This window comes from Pan paniscus, chromosome 9 (genome assembly GCF_029289425.2).
Source record: "Pan paniscus chromosome 9, NHGRI_mPanPan1-v2.0_pri, whole genome shotgun sequence".
NCBI classification, from domain to species: Eukaryota; Metazoa; Chordata; class Mammalia; order Primates; family Hominidae; genus Pan; species Pan paniscus.
In genome coordinates this window covers 71,316,441-71,339,360 of record NC_073258.2, presented here as the reverse complement: position 1 = coordinate 71,339,360, position 22,920 = coordinate 71,316,441, and the positions used below count along the sequence as shown (strand labels likewise).

General features: G+C 42.9%; 1 protein-coding gene across 22 annotated transcripts in view; it reads right to left on the bottom strand.

The window, feature by feature from the left end:
* PPFIA1 (PTPRF interacting protein alpha 1) overlaps positions 1-22,920 on the bottom strand; it is a 117,830-nt gene that overhangs the window by 16,330 nt on the left and 78,580 nt on the right. For 4 of the 22 annotated variants that reach the window (XM_034933249.4, XM_055093707.2, XM_055093708.2 and 1 more), the window contains 8 exons: positions 21,271-21,300; positions 17,839-17,990; positions 16,480-16,652; positions 16,037-16,130; positions 9,805-9,886; positions 9,493-9,693; positions 6,741-6,803; positions 6,209-6,235 (listed from right to left, as the gene is read on the bottom strand). In XM_034933249.4, coding sequence (XP_034789140.1) covers positions 6,209-6,235; positions 6,741-6,803; positions 9,493-9,693; positions 9,805-9,886; positions 16,037-16,130; positions 16,480-16,652; positions 17,839-17,990; positions 21,271-21,300 — 822 coding nt within the window. Of the gene's footprint in view, positions 1-6,208; positions 6,236-6,740; positions 6,804-9,492; positions 9,694-9,804; positions 9,887-16,036; positions 16,131-16,479; positions 16,653-17,838; positions 17,991-21,270; positions 21,301-22,252; positions 22,370-22,920 lie in introns of all 22 variants that reach the window. The other 18 variants (XM_034933254.4, XM_063608633.1, XM_055093711.2 and 15 more) reach the window with 9 other exon arrangements.

Here is a 22,920-nt window from a genome sequence, read left to right as displayed (position 1 = left end):
CAATCCACCCAAAAACAGAATATAGAACAATCCACCCAACAACGGAATTTAGAAACGCCACCCAACAACAGAATATACAACACGCCACCCAACAACAGAAGATAGAACAATCCACCCAACAACAGAATATAGAACACGCCACCCAACAACAGAATATACAACAATCCACCCAACAACAGAATATAGAACACGCCACCCAACAACAGAAGACAGAACAATCCACCCAACAACAGAATATAGAACACGCCATCAACAAAATATAGAACACGCCACCCAACAACAGAATATACAACACGCTACCTAACAACAGAATATAAAACACACCACCCAACAACAGAATATAGAACAATCCACCCAACAACAGAATATACAACATTCCACCCAACAACAGAATATAGAACACTCCACCCAACAACAGAAGATAGAACAATCCACCCAACAACAGAATATACAACATTCCACCCAACAACAGAATATAGAACACTCCACCCAACAACAGAAGATAGAACAATCCACCCAACAACAGAATATACAATCCACCCAAAAACAGAATATAGAACACGCCACCCAACAACAGAAGATAGAACACGCCACCCAACAACAGAAGACAGAACACGCCACCCAACAACAGAATATAGAACACACCACCCAACAACAGAATATACAACAATCCACCCAACAACGGAATATAGAACAATCCACCCAACAGAATATAGAACATGCCACCCAACAACAGAATATAGAACATGCCACCCAACAACAGAATATAGAACACACCACCAAACAACAGAATATAGAACTCTCTACCCAACAACAGAATATAGAACATGCCACCCAACAACAGAATATATATGCTTTTAATGCCTGTATAGTATATTCTCGAAGACAGACAAATCTCAACATACTTAAAGAGACTGAAATCAAGGTACATTCTCTTGACTTCAACAGAAATTAGAAATCAATAATAAAAAGCTATCTAGAACCCCCTACTAAATATTTAAAAATTAGCATACTTCTAAATAATTCACAGCAAGAAATTACAAGGGGAAATTGCTCCCTCTGTCGCCCAGGCTGGAGTGCAGTAGCACGACCTCGGATCACTGCAACCTCGCCTCCAGGGTTCAAGTCATTCTCCGGCCTCAGCCTCCCGAGTATCTGGGATTACAAGCACAAGCCACCACACCCACCTTATTTTTGTATTTTTAGTACAGACGGGGTTTCACCATGTTGGGCAGACTGGTCTCAAACTCCTGACCTCAAGTGATCCACCACCCACCTTGGCCTCCCAAACTGCTAGGATTACAGGCGTGAGCCACTGCGCCCCACCAGAAAATATTTTTAATTTAAAGAAAATTTTTTAAAAATTCAAAAATTGTGGGAAACAGTTAAAACAATACCTTGAGAGCAAAAATCATGACAAAGGATTATCAATGCAGAAAGACCTCGAAAATCAGTGATCCAAGAGTCTGCTTTTAAAAACTTAAACTAGCCTGGTGCGGTGGCTCACACCTGTAATCCTAGCACTCTGGGAGGCCGAGGCAGGCAGATCACCTTTGGTCAGGAGTTCAACACCAGCCTCACCAACATAGTGAAATCCCATCTCTACTAAAGATACAAAAATTAGCTGGGCATGGTGGTGCATGCCTGCAGTTCCAGCTACTCAGGAGGCTGAGGCAGGAGAATGGCTTGAACCCAGGAGGTGGAGGTTGCAGTGAGCCGAGATCATGCCACTGCACTCCAGCCTGGGAGATAGAGCGAGACTCTGTCTCAAAATTAAAAAAAATTAAAACTTAAACTAGAAGAACAAATGAAATCCACAGCAAGCAGAAGGAACAAGGTAAAAAAGCAGAAATCAATGAAACAGAAAACAGAAAAATAACAGCAAATAAACCAGTGAAATGAAAATCTAGTACTTCATAAATATCAATCAAATTAACAAACCCTAGCCGGACTAGATAAGACAAAACAGAAGATATAAATCACCACTATCAAGAATGAAAGAGGGGACCAGCCTGGCCAACATGGCGAAACCTCTTCTCTACTAAAAGTACAAAAATTAGCTAGGCATGGTGGCACGTGCCTGTAATCCCAGCTACTTGGGAGGCTGAGGCATGAAAATTGCTTGAACCGGGAGGCGGAGGTGCAGTGAGCTGAGATTGAGCCACTGCACTCCAGCCTGGGCAGCAGAGCGAGGCTCCATCTCAAAAAAAGAAAAAAAAAAAAAAAGAGTAAAAGAGGGCAGCCAGGCATGGTGGCCATGTCGGTAACTTCAGCTACTCAGGAGGCTGAAGCAGGAGGATGGCTTGAGTCCAGGTGTCTGAGACCAGCCTGGGCAACACAGCGAGACCTTGTCTCAAAAACAAACACAAAATGACAACAAAGAGGGGACATCAATACAGATTCAACAGACATTGAAAGAATAAGGGAATACTGTGAACAATTTTAAGCAACTTAGATGAAATGGACAAATTTCTTAAAAGATAAACTACCAAAGCTTCTCAGAAACAGGTAACACGTATCTCTATTAGAACCTGAAGCTGTAATCATAAATCTTCTAACATACAAAAAAGAAAATCTCTACCCAAGATAGCTTCACTGGTGAATTCTACCAAACATTTATCAACAAAAATAAATAAATAACCACGATTCTACACGAAGTGTTCCAAAAAAGTTTGAAACACCTCATCTCATTCTATGAGGCCAGCATCATCCTGAGAGCAAAACCAAAGATGTAACAAAACTATAGATCAATAGCCCTCAGGCAGATCCAAAAATATGTAACAAAATATTGCCAAGTCAACAACATATTAAAACAATAAGATATCATGACAAGTATGGCTTATTATTCTAGAAACATAAGTTGATCCAACATTTGAAAAGAAAAATCAATGAAACTCACCATATGAAGAGATTGAAAAAAAACCATATCATCTCAAAAGATGCAGAAAAAGCATTTGACAAGATTTGTCATCATTTATGGAACTCCAAGCATTCCGGAAATGTAAGAAAAGTGCCTCAACTGGATAAAAGGCATTTACAAAAACCCTACAGTGAACATCATACTTAATGTAAAAGACTGCTCAGCTGGGCATGGTGGCTCATGCCTATAATCCCAGCACTACGGGAGGCAGAGGTGGGCGGGTCACTTGAGGTCAGGAGTTTGAGAACAGCCTGGGCAACATGGTGAGACCCTGTCTCTTTAAAAAAAAAAAAAAAAAAAAAAGACTGAATGTGTTTCTCCTAAGATAAGGAACAAATGAAGGATGTCCACTCTCATCACTTTCATTCTACACTGTACTGGAAATCCCAGTCACTGTAAGAGGTCAAGAAAGAGAAATAAAAAGCACATAAATTGCAAAAGAAATAAAATTGTCTTTATTTGAAGATGACAAAATTATCAGTGTAGAAAAGGAATCTACAAAATAGCTATCAGAATAAGTGGGTTTAAGCAAAGTTGCAGGATACAAGGCCAATTTATAAAAATGAACTATATTTCTAAATACTAGCAATGAACTGAAAATTGAAATTTAAAAAGTACCATTTACAGTGGCATCAAAACCTGCAAAATCCTCAGGGATAAATCTAACAGAATGCATGCAAAATGTGTACAATGAAAAAGAACACATTCTATACACACACATATCGAAGGAAGGTACCCGAGGTACCTGAAGTCTGCAGCTGAGGAAGACTAAGTTATGGTCACCAGTCATAGCTACCTTATGGTATCTTTGTAGTGACTCTCAACTAACACCATGTTGGTCTTGAAACTATGGCTTCCAGTATCATTTGTTATTTGGTCCAAACTAGAAGCAATAACTCAAATTCTAAATTTAAGTTAAGCAATAACTCAAATTCTCAAATTTAAACAAAGAATGTTTAAATTCTACTAGAAAAAAATGCTTCACTACCTTCTCTAAAAAGAGAGAAATACGCCAAACATTTTTGGGTAATTATCAGCTACATAACAGCATCACCATGCTTGATTCACTCTTCTAAACCTTACCCTTACAGGCCTGATATTTATTTATTTATTTAGAGACAGGGTCTCGCTCTGTCACCCAGGCTGGAGTGTAGTGGCATGATCTCGGCTCACTGTAACGTCCACTTTCCGGGCTCAAGCGATTTTCCAGCCTAAGCCTCCCAAACAGCTGGGACTACAGTCTCAAGCCACCAATACCTGGCTAATTTTTATATTTTTTGTAGACAGGGTTTCCCCACATTGCCCAGGCTGGTTTTGAACTCCTGGGCTGAAAGCGATCCACCTGCCTCAGCCTCCCAAAGTGCTGGGATTACAGGTGTGAGCCACCGCACCTGGCCTAGGCCTGATACATGTAGCAGGGATATCTGGTATTATTCTCTTGCTTGCTGATTATGTATTCTTAAATGGGGAAATTAAACAAAGGAATTGTCTAAATAGAAAACTGCATGGAAGCAGAACCCTACTTGTTTCTGTTTCCTCATTATATGCTCTGCTCAGACTCCTGAAGTGGCCTATAACATGAACTCCCAGAAGGATCAGGCTCCATCCCAGGGAGACCCACCTCTTCTCCTGGACTGCCTTAGCAGCCTTCTGGAAAAAAAAAACATACCAGGTGATGTCAGTCCAGAGAACATCTGAACTAGAAGAGACACCCACTGCACAGTGTTTACTCCCAGCACTGAAACAGCCACAAGTACAACCCAGTCTTATGAACTCCATAAAATGGGAGCTCCATGACGGGGGGACCATGGGTGTCCTGCTCATAGATGCTCCACGCAGCCAGCACTCTTACTAATTTTGTTAAATGAGGTATAAATGGTTTTGACCACGCCTTGATGTCTTCCTCCCCTAGTGTCTCGGCGCAGCTCAAAGTTCTCCCTGGTTTAAGAGCTGGCCACTGTGTACTGCCCTTGGCAGCAGGTGGCAGTCCCATCTGGAAGACAGGAAGGAGGAAGGAGGGAAAAGTGATACGAGCTTCCACTAGACTGCATGTCGGCTAGTTCTGGAGTCATCACCACAGCTCAGTCTTGTTTATATTTCCACCGCAAAGAGCAAGGTTAAGCTTATTTAATTTACACTTCCTGTCCCTGACTCAGGCAATTTCATACTGAAGTATTAACCAAGTTCTGCTCCTTGGTGGAAAATATACTGAAATTTAATTATGAAATGTACCCTGTATAATTCATTTATGGTCATTATTGGTCCTATAAAGGGATATCTAACAAGTTAAACAATGAGGTTATTTATCTGGAGGAGAGGCACAGAATGCTTAAATCAAGAGAGAAAAAAGCCCACAGAATCACATTATAGCTACTCTATTTTGTTAAAAAATACAAATAAAAAATAAAAATAAAAAAAGGTGGGGGGACAGTCTAATGAGCTAGATTTTAGGAGTACCAAGAGAAGGAAACAGCTGCTTCAACCATCACCTCGTAATCAGGAAAATTATTATTTAAAATCCTTTTGATTCTTTTCAGATATATAATGATTATTCTGAAGCCCTCAAATACAGTCCATTCGGGAAAGCCTCTAGAACTGCCTGTCCATGCCTCATGGCTGCAATGTGCCACTGAGACATACACTCTGACCACAGAAGGCCAGTGGCGTCGCATGACATTTCGGCAAGCTGTCTGAACATACAGAATGCAAAACAGTTGGGATAGAGTTTTTGGTGAGTTAAAGAATTGAGAAGCTGAAAATTCAAATATACAGTACTCAAGAAGAGGCTTAATTCCTTAGGATTCCATTAGTAAGAAAATCTTTAAGTGGACATAGTATTAGGATAGTATTTAGTAAAAAATCAACACAAAGACACAGAGGAAAAGTCATTATGCCAATTTTTGTGTTTGGAAATTTATTAGAGCACAATTTCCCTATCAGTATATCTTGTAATAACATTACCCTACCAGGAAATTACATACATAATCTCAGAAGCTGCCTAAGCCACAAGACTTTGTATACAAGATCATATGTTAAACAAAGCAATCTATATTAATTAAAAATAACTGCCATGGCACCATATGAGAAATGTTCAAAATTGTCCATGAGACGTACTCTTTGATGCTATGTTTTGCTTGACCAGTGCTTTCAAATCATTAACAATCCTGTACTCCAAATAAACTAAGATGCTATAAACATCAAAAAAAGTAGATTACACAAGTTTTCATACTCCAATTGCTTTTTGCTGCTGTACATGTAGTGAAGAATATATTAGAGAAAGACTCCAACCTGAGCCCAGCTTCCCTCCTCATCTTCCTGGGGTTACGTGGTTAGGAATGCAAAAGAACATAACTATTAGTATTGGTGAGCTCGGTAATGCAGGCAACGCAACTCTGCAGGGAAGATGCAGCTTCACTTAGTGAAAAAGTTCAGACTATCAAAGCATCATGCAAAACTCATGCAAAACCAACAATTTCAACTTCTCATGCAAGGAGCAGACTCTCTCCATGCCAAGCACATTCATGGAAGGAGAAAGGGCCACACGGTCAGTCACAGGGAGGCTCAACTGAGATCTCTCCAAAAGGAGAGCTAGATTAAAGCTATTCTAAAAGACAGAGTCTAACAACTTGAAGTTCCTGGAAAAAATCTAAAATAAAATACAAATTCTACTTACACATTTCAACTAATAACTAAAGGAAATACTTATCTGGAACGACTGAATGGAAAACAACATTTTGTTTTCAACAAAAAGGCAAAGAACCCGGACGGTCTTAAGTGGAAAACGCGCCGGGAGGAGTGCAGGCTGTGGGGCGTGACTAACCGTTTGCGGCGTGGCTGCGAGCGTTTCCATCTCTTCGTGTGTTAACCAGACATTTCCTGTGGTCTAAGGTGACCCCAGTGCACCAACCACATCCAGGGCAAGGGAAGCAGTGACAAAGAGGAGAGGGGCACACGCATAAGCCACAGGCACAGAGAAGGGGCCGAGGAGGCAAAGTTCGCTCTTCTCACTTTTCAGTTCAGATGCCCGTACAGAATAACCATTCCCTGTTAACACCGGGTGGTCAACACCATCAGGAGAAGAGCACACGATGACGAGAGCTTTAGATGCCATGCTTACCCGAGGTATGTGAAATATCAAGAGAAGAAAACACGTTGTGTACTTCTGGAAACTTTGAGTAATTCTCAAGTAACTATTGATTCAATATATTTAAAGCAGATTAACAACAAAGAACCCAGCATGAAACTCTTGCTTTGGCTATTGGAGGGCTTTCTCGCAGATGTTCCGTGACGGCCTGAAAGGCTGAAGGCAGGCCACAGGGCAGAGGGGGTCACGGATGTGCTAAGCAGTGTTGATGGCTCTGTGCAGCCATCAGAACCAGACACGAGACAGACAGTGGCCTGTGTGTCTACTTGAGGGAGATTTTTTCCTTGCACTTTGACATGGTGTGAAGAGTCTGCCTTATGTGAGGTGTTCTCCATCATTACTGAAGACAGTGGATAAACATGGGAGAAACCACTCAGCACCTTCATTTTCAGCAAGGCCACTGTCATGTGAAACAACCAGGGAAGAGCTCAGACCCTGCTCCTGAGGCAGGCTGTGGGAAAGGAGCTCTTGGAGCAACAGGGGAGGACAAAGCTTATTGTTCATCACCATAATTTGTTCATTAAGAAGAAAAAAACAAATAAAACAAATAAAACCCCTCAAAACTTTTTTTGTAAGGTAACTGGGAGCCCTAAATCCAGCGCTGACGTGCTCCTTGGAGCAATGTGTGAGGCTCTTCATTGCAACAAGAATTTGTTTTCTCCTGAGGAGACTAAAAGCAGAGACTGGGAATCCAGCCAGTGTAAAAAGTCTGAACTTTATAAATCTGGAGTTGGCCTGCCCTTATCTCCCAATAACCATTCTTGTTTTTATTAACATAGTTCTTCTTTTTTCAAGTAGGATAACCCTTCTTAAGGACTTTCAGGGACTTCCCACATGGAAAGAAACTGTATAAGTACAGCTCATGTTGGATGAACATTTGCAGATTTGTGAACTGCTTGAAATCCTGAGCTCCCAGGGTCTTTAGCTCCCCAAATGGAAAACACCTACAGGCCAAACAAATCAAATACAGTAAAACACTGGTTACAAGGCAACCAGTGATCTCATCTTTATTTTCCCCTTTAGTTTTTATTTTAAAAAATGTCCGCAAACTGGAATGATGGGGAAGGGAGGATTAGAATTCTTTAGGGACCTTTTCCAAGCATGGCTGTGCATGCCTGTAATCACAGCTACTTGGGAGTCTGAGGCAGGAGGATCGCTTGAGCCCAGGAGTTCCAGACCAGCCTGGTCAACACAGCAAGACCCTGTCTCTAAAAAGTTTTTAGAAATTAGCTGGGTGTGGTGGTGCACACCTGTAGTCCCAACTACTTGGGAGGCTGAGGTGGGAGGATCGCTTGAAGCCCAAGAGGTTGAGGCTGCAGTGAGCTATGATTGAGCCACTGCACTCCAGCCTGGGTGACAGAGTAAGACCTTGCCTCCAAAAAATAAAAAACTTAAATAAATAAATAAATGGGTGCTTCTAAGAAGCCTGGAAGAGCCAGTCCTCTGAACTAGACAGAAAAATTTTACTCAAGATGCTACTTACACATGGAATGATACGGATGAATTCACAGACATAACATTAAGTGAAAGAAGCCAGACACAAGAGAGTGAATACTACATGATCTTGTTTATACACATGAAGAACGAAACAAACAGAGCAGTCTATGGCACCAGGAGCCAGGCGCTCATCCCTAGGGAAGGGGCAGTGCCTCAGAAGGAGCAGGAGGCCTCCAGAGCCCTGGTCAGATCCCATTTTTCAATGTAGGTGTGGACCACACAGGGGATGCTGACTTTACAGATTCATTTAACTGTTCACTCATATGTGCATTTCTCTATATGTATATTATATTGCAGTAACATTTAAAAATACACTATAATTGGCTTAGCAAACATCTTTATATATAGTACAAATGTTAATTACTCAGTTTGAATCATGAAAACTGAAAAATGAAATTCAAAACATTTAATTATAAAATGTGTCCTTAAAATATTAACTTTTTCCTTCAAGAGGCCCTTAGACTGATTCAATTTTGATAAACTCAGCTGGGCGTGGTGGCTCACGCCTGTAATCCCAGCACATTGGAAGGCTGAGGTGGGAGGGCTGCTTGGAGCCCAGGAGTGCAAGACCAGCCTGGGCAACACAGCGAGACCCCCATCTCTACCAATTTGTTTTGGTATTTTCGTATTTCATATTTTTCATATTTCCATATTTAAATTTGTAATTGCTTTTCTATGTTTAAAAAAGCTCATATTTTTATAGTATGAAGCCATTCTAGACAATCTTTCATAAAAGCATTTAATAAAGTTTCTTTTGACCATCCAATTCCCCAAAATTAAAAGTTCTAATGTATGTGATGCTAAAATTTTGAATTAGAACTATACTTCATATGCTGTTAAGGAACTGGAGAAGCAATGTAAACAGGGCAGTGATACCTTCAGAGAGGCATTCCCTGTTTCCAAAGAATGCAGGGGTTGTCTCTGAACGTACCGTTCTAGATGTGGGCGGGGCAGACGGGCTGGTCAGCGACATGATCTCCTGGATGGCCAGCCTCAGCTTCAGCCTGTGCAGGGGGTTGCTGATGCCAATCTCACGCTGGATCTCTGTGTCGGACAGGGCCGACATGATGGCCCCGCTTTTCACGTTTGCTCGGCAGGCAGCCACATACCAGGCTGGCATCCCAACCCAGAGCTGGAGGCGGAAAGCGGAAGGAAGTCAGCACAGTGAGGTACAGTCTACAAGGTAGAACAGTAAGTTCACATACTGTAACCCATGCAACTGCATGTTAAATGAAGGATGTACCTCTAGCCAGACCACAACCGTTGGCCCGTCCCATTGGGCAAAAGGTAAACCTTGTCTCCGGGCTTCCTCCAGCAATTCATGCCTATAAAGGAGAAGATATTGAAAATTAAAGAATCAGCCAGGCATGGTAGCTCACACCTGTAATCCCAGCTATCTGGGAGGCCAAGGCAGGAGGACCACTTGAGCCCAGGAGTTCAAGACCAGCCTAGACAACACAGCGAGACCCCAACTCTACAAAAAATTTTAAAAATTTGCAAGGTGTAGTGACACACCCCTGTAGTCCCAGCTACTCAGGAGACTGAGGCAGGAAGACTGCTTGAGGCCAGTAGTTCAAGAGCAGCCTGGGCAATATAATGAGATGCATCTCTACAAAAATTAAAAAAAAAAAATCAGCCAGGTATGGTGACGCATGCCTGTAGTCTCAGCTACTTGGGAGGCTGAGGTGGAAGGATTGCCTGAGCCCAGGAGGTCAAGGCTACAGTAAGCCATGACTGTGCCACTGCACTCCAGCCTAGGCAACAGAGTGAGACCCTATCTCTAAAAAAAAAAAAAATTACAACCAGCAAAAACAAAATCAAGGAACCACTATTATACACATATATAAAATTAGTTAACGAAGTGTTCTGAGCATTTGCAAAAGTCTAGCAGTATACAGTCTGCCCTCTGTATCTGCGGCTTCCACATCCACACAGTCAACCAACTGCAGATCAAAAATATTCAGTGGGAAAAAACAAAAAAAACCAATACAGTACAACAGCTATTTACATAGCACTTACATTCCGTTGGGTATTGTAAAGAACCTAGAGATGATTTGAAGTCTACAGGAGATTATGCCTACGTGATACGGAAATACCATGCCATTTCATACAGGAGACTTAAGCTTCCATGGATTTTGGTATTCAGGAGGGGTCCTGGAACCAATCCCCCATAGACTCTGAGAGACGACTATACATTCTCATCATTTTCCTTTCATCTTCTACAGCTTTAACAGTATCAACACGATCCATTTCACACTACTTCTGTGCATACTACAAAGAATGCCTGAGTGAGAAAATACTGAATGACTCCCTCTGACTCTCTACAGAATCCCCGTCTCCTTACAGAATCAGAGGTTAACATAATGCTCTCTAACATAGGTATTTCAGAAATAACACTATAAGCTTGGTGAATCTCATCTTATTTCTCAAGTGTTTACCTGCAAGGCTTTCAAAGAGGCTAATTGTTTTAAAAAATAAAAAGTCTCAGAGAGAAGGTGTCATTGTAATGGAGAGGACACATACATTTGGTTTGCAAGTACAGATATCCCCAAGTCATTCAAACATCCCTAGGCTGCTTTTAGTCCATTTTTTCTATAATAATTTCATAAGACATATACCATAGAATCACTTATTTTTAAAAATTTGATATTGGCTCTTCAATACATTTCAATAGCAGCAGACTTTTCTTAGGAGTATGAAGTGGTATCGCAAGATGCGAAATGAAGGGGTTGGGAGGAAGGGCGCGCTGCATGGCGCCAATCACCAGGTGGTGGCTGAAACCCTGCCTTCCGTTCCCTTGGGACAAATGCCACTCAAAGACAGCCAGTGGAGCTTCCTTCACACACCAGTGGGTCTAGGAAGTAGTACAGGTAATTGCTGCCACATCAATCCCAGAAAAAGCTCTGAACGCTAACAATCTGGTTAACTGCTAAGGCTTTTAGCGTCCGGGGCCTGGCCAAGGCGCAGGGAGGATCTGACTGCTGCCAAGTCAGGAGGGTTCCCAACTTACGCTCAGCCTTGGCACTCTGCCAGAGACTTCGTTTTTTAACATGTAATAGATACTCACTGTAAATAAAAATAATTGTCAAAAAATAATTCTTTACTTCTATTACTTGGAGACTGGTGTACACTGTCCTAGACTTCACCAGCACCCTCTTCCTGGCAATGATCACTAGCTTTTATAAAAAGTCTTTTCCAGAATGGAGATGCTTCTGGGTCCAGAGGCAACAGTGGAAACAGTGTTAAGACAGTGGAGGTAGACGGATGTGTCTAAGAGTCACAGGAAGTTAGGGAGAAGGCAGAGGAGACCCCATCTGGGTGGCGGGCCCAGGCCTCGGTGTGTGTCCTGGCTCCCCTCCCCTATCAGACCAGTCCATGATCTGTAAGACCAAACATGGGACCATGCCCCTGGGCTGGCACTCCAGGTGGGAACACCAGAGCCCCTGTTTTCTCTGGGGGAACTGTTCCAATCATGGGAAGAAGGCCCCTGTGTCGAGGGGATGCAGAGTCCAGAGCCTGGAGATGGCTGAAGCCACTCCACCCTGGCCCTCTGGGCCGTTCATTTACATGAACAACTACATTCCTCCTTTATTGCTTGATCTCAGACTTGGCTCTTTCACTTGCTACTGAGAATGCTATAATGCAAAAAGGTCATATAATTTGTGAATAATGTTGTACATTTTATAATTAAGACATAGCATAACGGTAAAGTTGTCTTTCATAATGAGAAGCTTGTGTGAGTTTTTGCTGATCAAACAGTATGTAAGGGATGGGAGGAAGTGCTTTCTCTCAACTATCGAAACTAAATATATTGCCTTACTTTCTTAAGACTGAAGCTTTTCAATCCTCTGGCACCCTGCATAGAGTGAATAAGACTTGCTTTCACAGGTACAGTTGCCACCTGGGTGACAGAGCAGGACCCTCTCCAAAACCCATAAAAAAACACCACCACCACAAGTACAGTTCTGTGACCCAGGCATAGCCCCTCCCATGCTCCATTGCCATGGCACACTGGCAGAGTCCTGAGGAAAGATGTAGGGTCGCCCTGATGAGAAATGGATGGAGTCAGCATTTCTCATGCAAAACTAAAAAGATCCTTGGGCCAGGTGTGGTGGCTCATGCCTGTAATCCCAACACTTTGAGAGGCAGAGGCAGGAAGATCACTTGAGGCCAGGAGTTCAAGACCAGCCTGGTCAACATATTGAGACCTCTGTCTCTACTAAAAATAAAGGTCAAGGCTGCAGTGAGTGGTGAACGCGCCACTGCACTTCAGCCTGGGCAACGGTGCAAGGGCCTTCTTTTATTTTGCAAGGGCAAAAATAAAAAAATAAAAAGATCCTCTCAGGAAGCTCAGCATAGAGCCTGTGGCTGGTGACTGCCCACACTCAGCCCAGCAAATCTCCCGAGTCTGCTTACCCTGAGAAAGCACTACGAAGACAAAAAGGAGAACATGAAAAGGGAACACTTTAAAAGCAAGGTTACTTCAAGAGATGGTGTTTCAATAACGCTGGGGAATTCTAAAAGTGCTGTGGAAGCACTATGCACTATCAAAGCTGACGAATGGCTCTAGGACAGCCAGCCCCGACTTGCGGGTTCATTACTACGTATCCCAGGCACCAAACGCGCCCACCATGCTGTGTCTTACAAAACTTGAAATCAGCTTGCCACCAAACTCACCAGATTCCTTAAGTTCTCTGTAAGTGAAAGCATCTGGCTGTGTAAATTTTGCAGTTAAAACACACCTTTGAGTTAAATCAGGGGTTAATAAGAAGAAAATAATTCTGAGAAATATACGTTCGTTCTTAAGATGGCATAAATATTAAACTGTATTCACACAATACTTTTTCTGGAAAACGCAAACTTTTTTTCACATTTATATGTAGACATTTTAGGCCAGGCGTGGTGGCTCACGCCTGTAATCCCAACACTTTGGGAGGCCGAGGTAGACAGATCACTTCAGGTCAGGAATTCGAAACAAGCCTGGCCAACATGGTGAAACCCCATCTCTATTAAAAATTCAAAAAAATTAGCTGGGCACGGTGGCACACGCTTGTAATTCCAGCTGCTGGGAGGCTGAGGCAGGAGAATCACTTGAACCCAGGAGGCGGAAGTTGCAGTGAGCCAGGATCGTGCCATCGCACTCCAGCCTGGGCGACAGAGTGAGGGACTTCGTCTCAATCAATCAATCAATAAATAAAGCACTTTTTCTAAAATCAGTTTTATCTCAGTTTAAGTGAAAGAAACGAAACTGCCCTCTATAGTCAGACAAATAATCTTTGTACTTGGAAATTTTCCCCACTAAGGAGCTGGTACATTTCAGAACTTCCACATGGATCCCAAGCACAACATAAAGGACAGAGAAGTTTTATTTCACTTCCTCATACTTACTATCATAAAAACAGTAACATTAGCAAAATCTAAGGAATGAAATTTTCCTAGCATGTTTCCAGGAGGCAGAAAGTTTAGCTCTAACATTAAGTTTCACAGGGCCAAATGGCAATTACCCAAGTTATTTGAAAACATTCTTGGCGGGGCGCGGTGGCTCACGCCTGTAATCTCAGCACTTTGGGAGGCTGAGGCGGGCGGATCACGAGGTCAGGAGATCAAGACCATCCTGGCTAACATGGTGAAACCCCGTCTCTACTAAAAATACAAAAAATTAGCCGGGTGTGGTGGCGGGCGCCTGTAAGTCCCAGCTACTCGGGAAGCTGAGGCAGGAGAATGGTGTGAACCCAGGAGGCAGAGCTTGCAGTGAGCTGAGATTGCGCCACTGCACTCCAGCGTGGGTGACAGAGCGAGACTCCATCTCAAAAAAAAAAAAAAAAATTCTTACACAGTTCAAGCATAGCAATGTTCAAATCAGATTTTGCTGTTACGTGGTTTCGATAAATTTCCATTTACAGGGAACCAAAAAACTGAGTCTTCCTATGGTACTGTTAACATAAGAGCATTTTACCTAAAATATAATCAATACAGCATTTTTTTTTTTTTTTTTTTTTTTTGAGACGGAGTCTCGCTCTGTCGCCCAGGCTGGAGTGCAGTGGCGCGATCTCGGCTCACTGCAAGCTCTGCCTCCTGGGTTCACGCCATTCTCCTGCCTCAGCCTCCCGAGTAGCTGGGACTACAGGCGCCCGCTACCACGCCCGGCTAATTTTTTGTATTTTTAGTAGAGACGGGGTTTCACCGTGTTAGCCAGGATGGTCTCGATCTCCTGACCTCGTGATCCGCCCGCCTCGGCCTCCCAAAGTGCTGGGATTACAGGCATGAGCCACCGCGCCCGGCCTCAATACAGCATTTATAAAGGCTTTGAAAAGAAAACTAAAATGAGATAGATTTCACAACAGAAAAAAATCAGCTGGCAACTCTAGGGGCTAAAGGCAAAGGGGCCTCTAGGGGAGAGGGTCCCCATAGGCTCTGGTGCATCTTTGGGCCCCAATTTCCAGATGAGCACTGGTTTCTCAGGGCACTTAAAAGCGGCCAGATGATTTTTCCCACAGTCACAGTCATCACACAGCCCGTCAAGTTTCACCCTGTAAGCCTGGCATTACCATCTTCCACATTGCTCAAGCTCAGCCCTTATCCCATGGACTACACAAACTGCCTATTTTATTGCAGAACTGGGTTTAGTTTTGTTCTACATTTGTTGGCTCACTTGGGCACTGTCTCAGCCTATCTACTTCATCTACAGTCAGCCAACACGCAACTCACCCTGCATCCCAGAAGGCCCAGGGACAGAAACCCGATTCCTCCACGTCCTCACCCTGGGGCATCACAATGCCTGTTCTCCTTTGTTCAAAGCCATCCCAAATATTAGAGCTTATTGTCAGAAGCAGACTTAGTTTAGAATTAAAACTGAATAAACGGGCTATAAAATCAGGAGTCTATTTGAGATAAAACTACCCGATCTACGGAAGAGAGAAAAATGCAGCATGGCGACTGTTTCGGACAGACCAGCAGTATGAAGAGCAAATCCTGAATGCTGGCAAGCAACAGTCGCTGCACTGGCCACAGCTACAACTTGTTTATGACTTGCTGGTACTGTTTAAAGAACTGTATGCACATTATCCCATTTAATTCTCATAAAAGCCATACAAGGTATGTACTACTAGGATCCCCACTTTACAGATGAGAAAACTGAAGCACAGAGATGCTAGGCCACTTCCTCAACGTCACAAAGTGAACCTGGGCAGGCGCCAGGGCCGACTCCAGTGCTCAGGCAGCTGAGTCCAACTCTCACCCACCCTATCTCCTGGTTGGACAGCTTTCCAAGATGATAGGGATACCAGTGTGAGTTTCTTCGAAATTTCACAAACACTAAATCTTCCAGAAAGTACAGCTTAATTAAGGCTGTAGGTAAAGCTTTCAGAATATAATGTATATATACATAGCTAGCTATTATAATTAACAAACACTAGTTAGAGCTTAGGCACAACTGAAAACCATTCAATGAGATGAAGAAATAATACAAAGCTTACTTTTTTTGAAGTTTACGATTTTTTTCAGCCTGTCCCCCCAATTTGCTAAGTCCCAAGGCATCCTGAGATGAGTTATCCGTCTCGGAAACACCAGCTGTGAGGAAGCAGAACAGCCCAGAAGTAAAAATCAGCATGACAAAGCTCTATGTTTTCATAAATAGGCAGATGAATATTTGCAGGTTCAGATTTAAATCATTTCTTAAGGCTAAGCTTCTGACTAGACAACTAAATGCGCAAGACAGAAATGCTCAAGACGGGAAATGTGTTGTACCTGAGTGGCAAGTGAGCATAAACTGCTGCTCTCTAGCTCCCATGCCTTCACAGCTGCTGCTCCCTGGAGAGCACACGGCTCCTGGAGCACCACGTGGGAACTGCTGGCACCGAAGGCAGTGCCTTCCTCCCCGACCCCTGGGTGCTGAGAAGGGTGCGGAAAACCAACCAACCTTGTCCTAATGCTTCTTTGCCAGTTTGTCCAGGTCGGCCCTTTTCTTTCTTGCCAAACAAGCGGCCAATGGAGGACTTAATGCCTTTCTTCTTTGGGGCTTTGTGGAGCGAGTCCTGGCTACTGTTGCTACTGCTGGGGTTGCTCACGGGACCATCCTGGGAGCCTGTGGAGCTTCGAGGAAAGAAAACGGATCTTTACAATGTGCCCTTGTAGGATACTTCACATATTAACAGTCGCAAACTTCCCTACAAGCACTTCCAGTCTCTTTCACACACATCTTCCTCACCAAGTGCATCATGCATGATAAAGGCAGACTCCCGGCGAGGCCAGCGCGGAGACCCATTCTGGGCAGCTGAGACTCTCTCTGACATGGAGCTCCCCTCCCCTTCAGGGGAGGCCCTGACTCCGTGCCATCAGGTGCCAAAGCCCAATGGTCTGCCTGCTTCCCCTCCAGCAGCTCCCACAACCGCCCTGAGCATTACTCTGCTCAGCTGAGAACCACGGCAATGTTAACTGCCTGAGGGGTTACTGCAAAAATTAATATACATGCCTCCCCTGCATATTGCCTGGCACAGAACCGAAATCCAATGGAATTTAAAAAAAGAGGGGCCGGGCGCAGTGGCTCACGCCTGTAATCCCAGCATTTTGGGAGGCCGAGGCGGGCAGATTATGAGCTCAGGAGTTCGAGACCAGCCTGGCCAGCATGGTGAAACCCCATCTTTACTAAAAATACAAAAATTAGCCGGGCATGGTGGTGTGCGCCTGTAGTTCCAGCTACTCGGGAGGCGAAGGTTGTGGTGAGCCAAGATCATGCCACTGCACTCCAGCCTGGGCAACAGAGCAAGACTCTGTCTCAAAAAGAAAAAAAAAGATAGCATAGATAGCATACTAGTAACAAAACAGCTGATTGGTTTCCTGAGAGGGGACACTCACTAAATTGGTAAGTACAACTTGGAACTCTCCACAGTTTACAAAAGGCACAAGAAAGGCACGGGTTGTCCTAGAGAGCGGTTCCAATACCAAGCCTGTCATCTGCTTGCCAAACTCTCCATCAAGAATAGAAAGTAGTCAATTTATAGACTCTGAAGACATGAAGTTTTTCCAAAACTTGCTGATATCATTTAACTCCTTTCTTTCCAAACTAAGCTTGCCCAAACAGATATGCATCTTCTGCTGGATTTCACTATAGCCCAGAGCAGTGGTAAGCATTCTAAGTGTAACATGTAAATACACTCAACTGAATTAATGGGTAATTCTACAAAATCACTGTTTTACTCAAGGAAAGATTTGTCGATTTCTCAACACCAGAAACGAAAAGACAAGTGCGCTCTGCATGGGGCTGCTGCAGGCTCCTTACTTCCTTATGTCCCTGATGTCCTCGTGGCTGACGGTGTGCAGCGCCCCTTTGTGCAGCCGATCTAACCGAAGGGCTCTCGGGGAGGAAGGCGGGGAGGTTTCACACTTTATGGTTGTCTTGTCATCTCGTACCTCTTCTCTGGAAGGTGGCAACTGAGGGGTGAGAGAAGCGCCAAGTTAGTTAACAGCAGACTGTGAAAAACTCGGGCCTTAAATTATAGCCATAAACTTCTTTGAAAATCGATTTGCTGTGCTTTCTGCCAGCACAGAAAGTCTTGTTTCAGTCTGGCACCATTCTGAAGGGCCACGCAGCACAGCACCACAGAGTTGTCAGACTCCTGGTCTGCCTCCCCACGAGCGTGCGCTGGGGCCCAACAGGACACAGGTATGCCCCTCATCCTCAGCCTCCTCCATGCAGCCCAAGGTTCTGCCCTCCCCGGAATCCTAGGCACATCATGAGGACAGTCTCTGAAGGGGCAGCAGAGATCTGAACAACACCGATAAACCACATCGTTACAAATGTGAGACAGCATTAACTTGCACTAATGAAGAGCCAGCAACAAATACGTTTATCTCCTGATGTCCTTCAAAAGAAACACTAGAGAGGGCAAGAAACCACTTGGGCAAAATTGTCAAATACCTTTTTTGTCTGAACCGGGTAAAAATAAACAAGGAACAGCCCATGACCCCCATACACATGTGTATGGCTCATATTTCTCAATAATGTTTGGATGGACACTATAAATTCAAGCACTTTTATGCAGTTTAAACATTTTTGTTCAATATAGCTTAAAAGAAAATACTTCTAGGCTTATCATTACAAGATGATCTTTGTCAGACTCCCAGGGTTTTTTTGTTTTTGCAGTGGAACGTGAATACGCCCATGTGCTGAGGGAGCAGGATGGTGGTTAACAACAGTGAACAGACTCACCCCTGCAGGGTCTAGGCAGATCTTGCTTATACATTTGTGTTTTCTGGTTTTGAGTGGGACTGGATTTCATAAAACATGTTCAGCAAGCATTACTATAAACAGCAAGACTTGAACAGTGAACTTTATTTTATTAAAAATAAATTTTAAGAGCCAGGTTCTTGCTGTGATTCCAGGCTGGACTGCAGTGGCTATTTGCAGGTGTGATCATGGTGCGGTGCAGCCTCAAACTCCTGTGCTCAACTGATTCTTGCCTCGGCCTCCAAAGTAGGTGGGACTACAAGCACGTACCACTGGGCTCAGTTTGAATTTCTGCTTCTTAAATGGGATTGTGTAAAGTGTATCAATCCTACTGTAGCCCCACTGTGGCTCAGAGAGGACCAAGTGCATTCAATGCAAAATGGAGCTGTGCTCATTTAGGACAGAATCTCAACTAACAGTTAAAATGCAAATGAATCCTGCATCCTTTCCTAATTTCCAGTTGCAATCACAAAACAATGAAAGGCTTTCAAAGCTAGAAATTATCAATATGAAGCTTAAGTTTCAAAATTCAGGTTAAAACAATCATCTGTTTTAAAAAAACAAAACCAAAAACAGGGTACAGAGAAAGCTGACACGCAGCCAGCTATAAGCTGTTAACAGGGTCTGGGGAAAGCCCCGTGAGCCTGGCCAGCACTGCCCTCCTCATCCCTCCACACGCCGCCCTCTGACACCTCCACACGCCGCCCTCCCACCCCTCCACACGCCGCCCTCCAACACCTCCACACGCCGCCCTCCCACCCCTCCACACGCCGCCCTCCGCACCCCTCCACACGCTGTAGTGCTGTCACGCGCCAGACTTCTGCCTCCATCCCAGCTCAGGCCTACTAGAAAGCAGGGAAGTCCTCTTGGTCTACACCAACACCACTGACACAGAGGAGGAAGGCGACAGTCTCTTGTAGACAAGGCCTGGCACTCTGCACGCACCCCTGGTTTAACCTCACAACCACCCGAGGCCTAGGCTCCTCAAAGACACCAAGTAGCATGCTGAAGTTACCAGTGACCAACAGGGCCAGGTTATCATGCCTAAGTGTCAATCAACATGCTACTTCCTTCACTGAGAAAATCTTGCCATCAAAAAATAAAGAAAAAACAATCCAACAGAAGTCAGCTGAACTGAAGGCCGTGCTCTGTGTCTTGTTGCTGCTGCTGTAAGCTCCTTATCTCACCACAGACAGCCACAGGTCCAATGCCACTTTAAGTGGCACTGTTCTATCATTATCTTCACTTCTCAGGAGAGTAAACCAAGGTACAAACAGACTCCAGGTCACAAACTCATCAGTGACTGAACTAGGATCTGAACCCAAGCAGTTTCACTAAATCACTCAACAGAGCAGCTCACAGACAGCTGCTGACCAGGTCCCACACTTTTGTCAGAGGACAGCTGCCTTTAGGTATCTCTGAAGAGCTGTCCAGTCACTGCACCATCAGGCGGGTTTCAAACAGGGGCACAGAATACAGACCAGAGCATGAAAGTTATGAGGGAGAGATTTGGGGTCAACATAAAGAAAAGCTGCTGAGCAGATCTCCTCCTAATGTGCTCTACTTCCTTCGAGAACAGGAAGGCCCAATCCACAGTTATCTCTAAAGAGAAGTGGCCTTGGGCCTCCTTCTGTAGGAACGCTGCCAGGGAGGTCAGAGTATCTGAGACAAGTAAGGCTAGATGGTGAAGTGGTCAACTGTCAGGTTTTGAAATCAGACAAATCTGAACTCAAATCTGCACTGTGCACTGTGGGGCCTCTCTAAGCTTTAGTTTCCACATCTGTAAAATGGGGATAACAACAGTAACCTCACAGGGATGTGTATGGGGATTAAATACGGGTTGAGCATCCCAAACCCAAAAATCTGATATTCAAAATGCTCCAAAATCTATAATTTGAGTGCTGACATGATGCTTGAAGGAAATGGTCAATGGAGCATTTCAGATTTTGGATTTTCAGATTTGAGAGGCTCAACTAGTAAGTGTAATGCAAATATTTCAAAATTTAAACAAATCTGAAATCTGAAATACCTCTGGCCCTAAGCATCTCAGATCAGGGACACTCAGCCTATACCAGACTGGGAAAGCACTCAGCACAGTGCCTGGCATACAGCAAGAGCCCAATGCTAGCTGTGATTATTATGAAAATGGGTCCCCCCGCATCTACATTCTATAGCTTTGCACTAGTAATTTCTTATTTTTAAAACTACTACGTCTATGAATAAGCATGTAATGATCAGAAGGCTGAAAAGGTGAAAGAATGGCAAGCTGTTACATTTGTCCCAGTGTTCTGTGAAAACCGCTAATGACCAATTTCCAATAGAACAATTGTCAGTAAGGTGCTAGGTCACTTTAAACACTTCCATTAAAACGCCAACCATTCATTATTATACAACTACATAATGCTACATTTATGGAAAATATGATAGGTACTCTTCAATACATTATGGAGATACAAAGATATGTTAAATTACTAAACAATTTACCTTTCTACGATGTTTCCTTAAATCACTAGGCTGATAGATGCATGCAAAGAAATGAAGAGAAACCAGATTTACTATATACACTTTGAAGTTAAAAATTCAAGGATCAGTATAAGCAAATATATTAAAATAGAAATGACAGGCGACAGGATTTAGAGAAAATGTAACTGGATACAGAACCATTTTTTCACCAAAAAATTTAAATATAAGTTATTAAAGGTTTATTAGAGAAACACTATAAATTATTACTTAGATAAAATTCTATTTCATGTGTTTTATTAAAATATGGCATTCTATATAATAAAAGGCCCTAACAATCATCTATTCTAAGCCAAACCTCTCTATAACTTAGTTTTCTTTAATAAAATCCATGTTATAATTAAAAATATTCCAACGGATGAGGAAGTTACTGCAATACCAATTATAAAACTGAACAAACCTACTTTTAGTTAATCACCTGTTGGACATTAATGTAAAATCCTTACCTAGAATTTGATTTACCACTTTTCAAAAATAAATTTATTGCTTAAAGCAAGGTATCCTGTGAAAATATATAAGAACAAAAGCTAGCATAATATTAGGTAGAATCTTTACATCCATCCTATGATTCACATAAGATATTTTAATTTAAAAATAACCTATTAGAGATAGTTGATGAGACTCAACAGGCTGATGAGATTTACAGTCTTGAACACAATCATCAGAACCAGAAAGCATACTGTTTGTGTAAACAGCTTCCATTAATTCTACGCTTAGATTAGTTATGTAGGAAACACTTATGAATTACACAAATCCTACGTAATTTGAGTAAAAAAACTCTTAAACACCTATGTCTTGCCTGTATCCATACTTACTATATAGTAATACACTAATTTAAATTACCATTGAGAAAAAGATACTTTTAACTGAGAAAAAAACAACCCATTAATAAAGTCATCACAGCACAAACTCACACATGATCGAACACACACAGTTGCGTGGTTACCTGAGCATGCTGTGAAGAATCGCTATAGCATGGGGTGGAACTGGGAGGGGAGGTGGATGAGTAAACTACTGACTGATGGGGACCTGAGGTCTGGATTAAAAATGAATCTGGAGATGGCTAAAATAATAAAACAAAAGGATGACAGGAAATCAAAACCAATGACGGAAGCATAGAGACTGTCAGCCAGCATACAGAATTACAAAACCAGAAAAAATATATATACATACACAACTGTTTTTACGAATTCTCTGGACAGAAATAAGCACAAACCCACAAATAAAACAGTCAAAGAGTTTAAAATGTTACCTAATTAGTAGATGATGTAAATTATAAAAACAGTATTTCAAAACACTGCAAAATAGACTAGTTACCACCTCATATGCCACTAAAATGATTCACCGTCGATTTAATTGCATGCTGGCTAACAACACAACTAAAAACGAAAATAGATGGTAACGGGAAAAAATATGATAGAAGCACAGTTAAAAAGCAAATGGTGTAAATATGAAATATTTCATTGACAACACACTGACAAATTCTAAATATACAAGATAGTTTGGTTTTTTTTAGATAAAGATGGGGTTCTCACTATGTTGCCCAGGCTGGTCTCTTAACTCCTAGCTCAAGCAATCCTCCCACCTTGGCCTCCCCAAAGTGCTGGGATTACA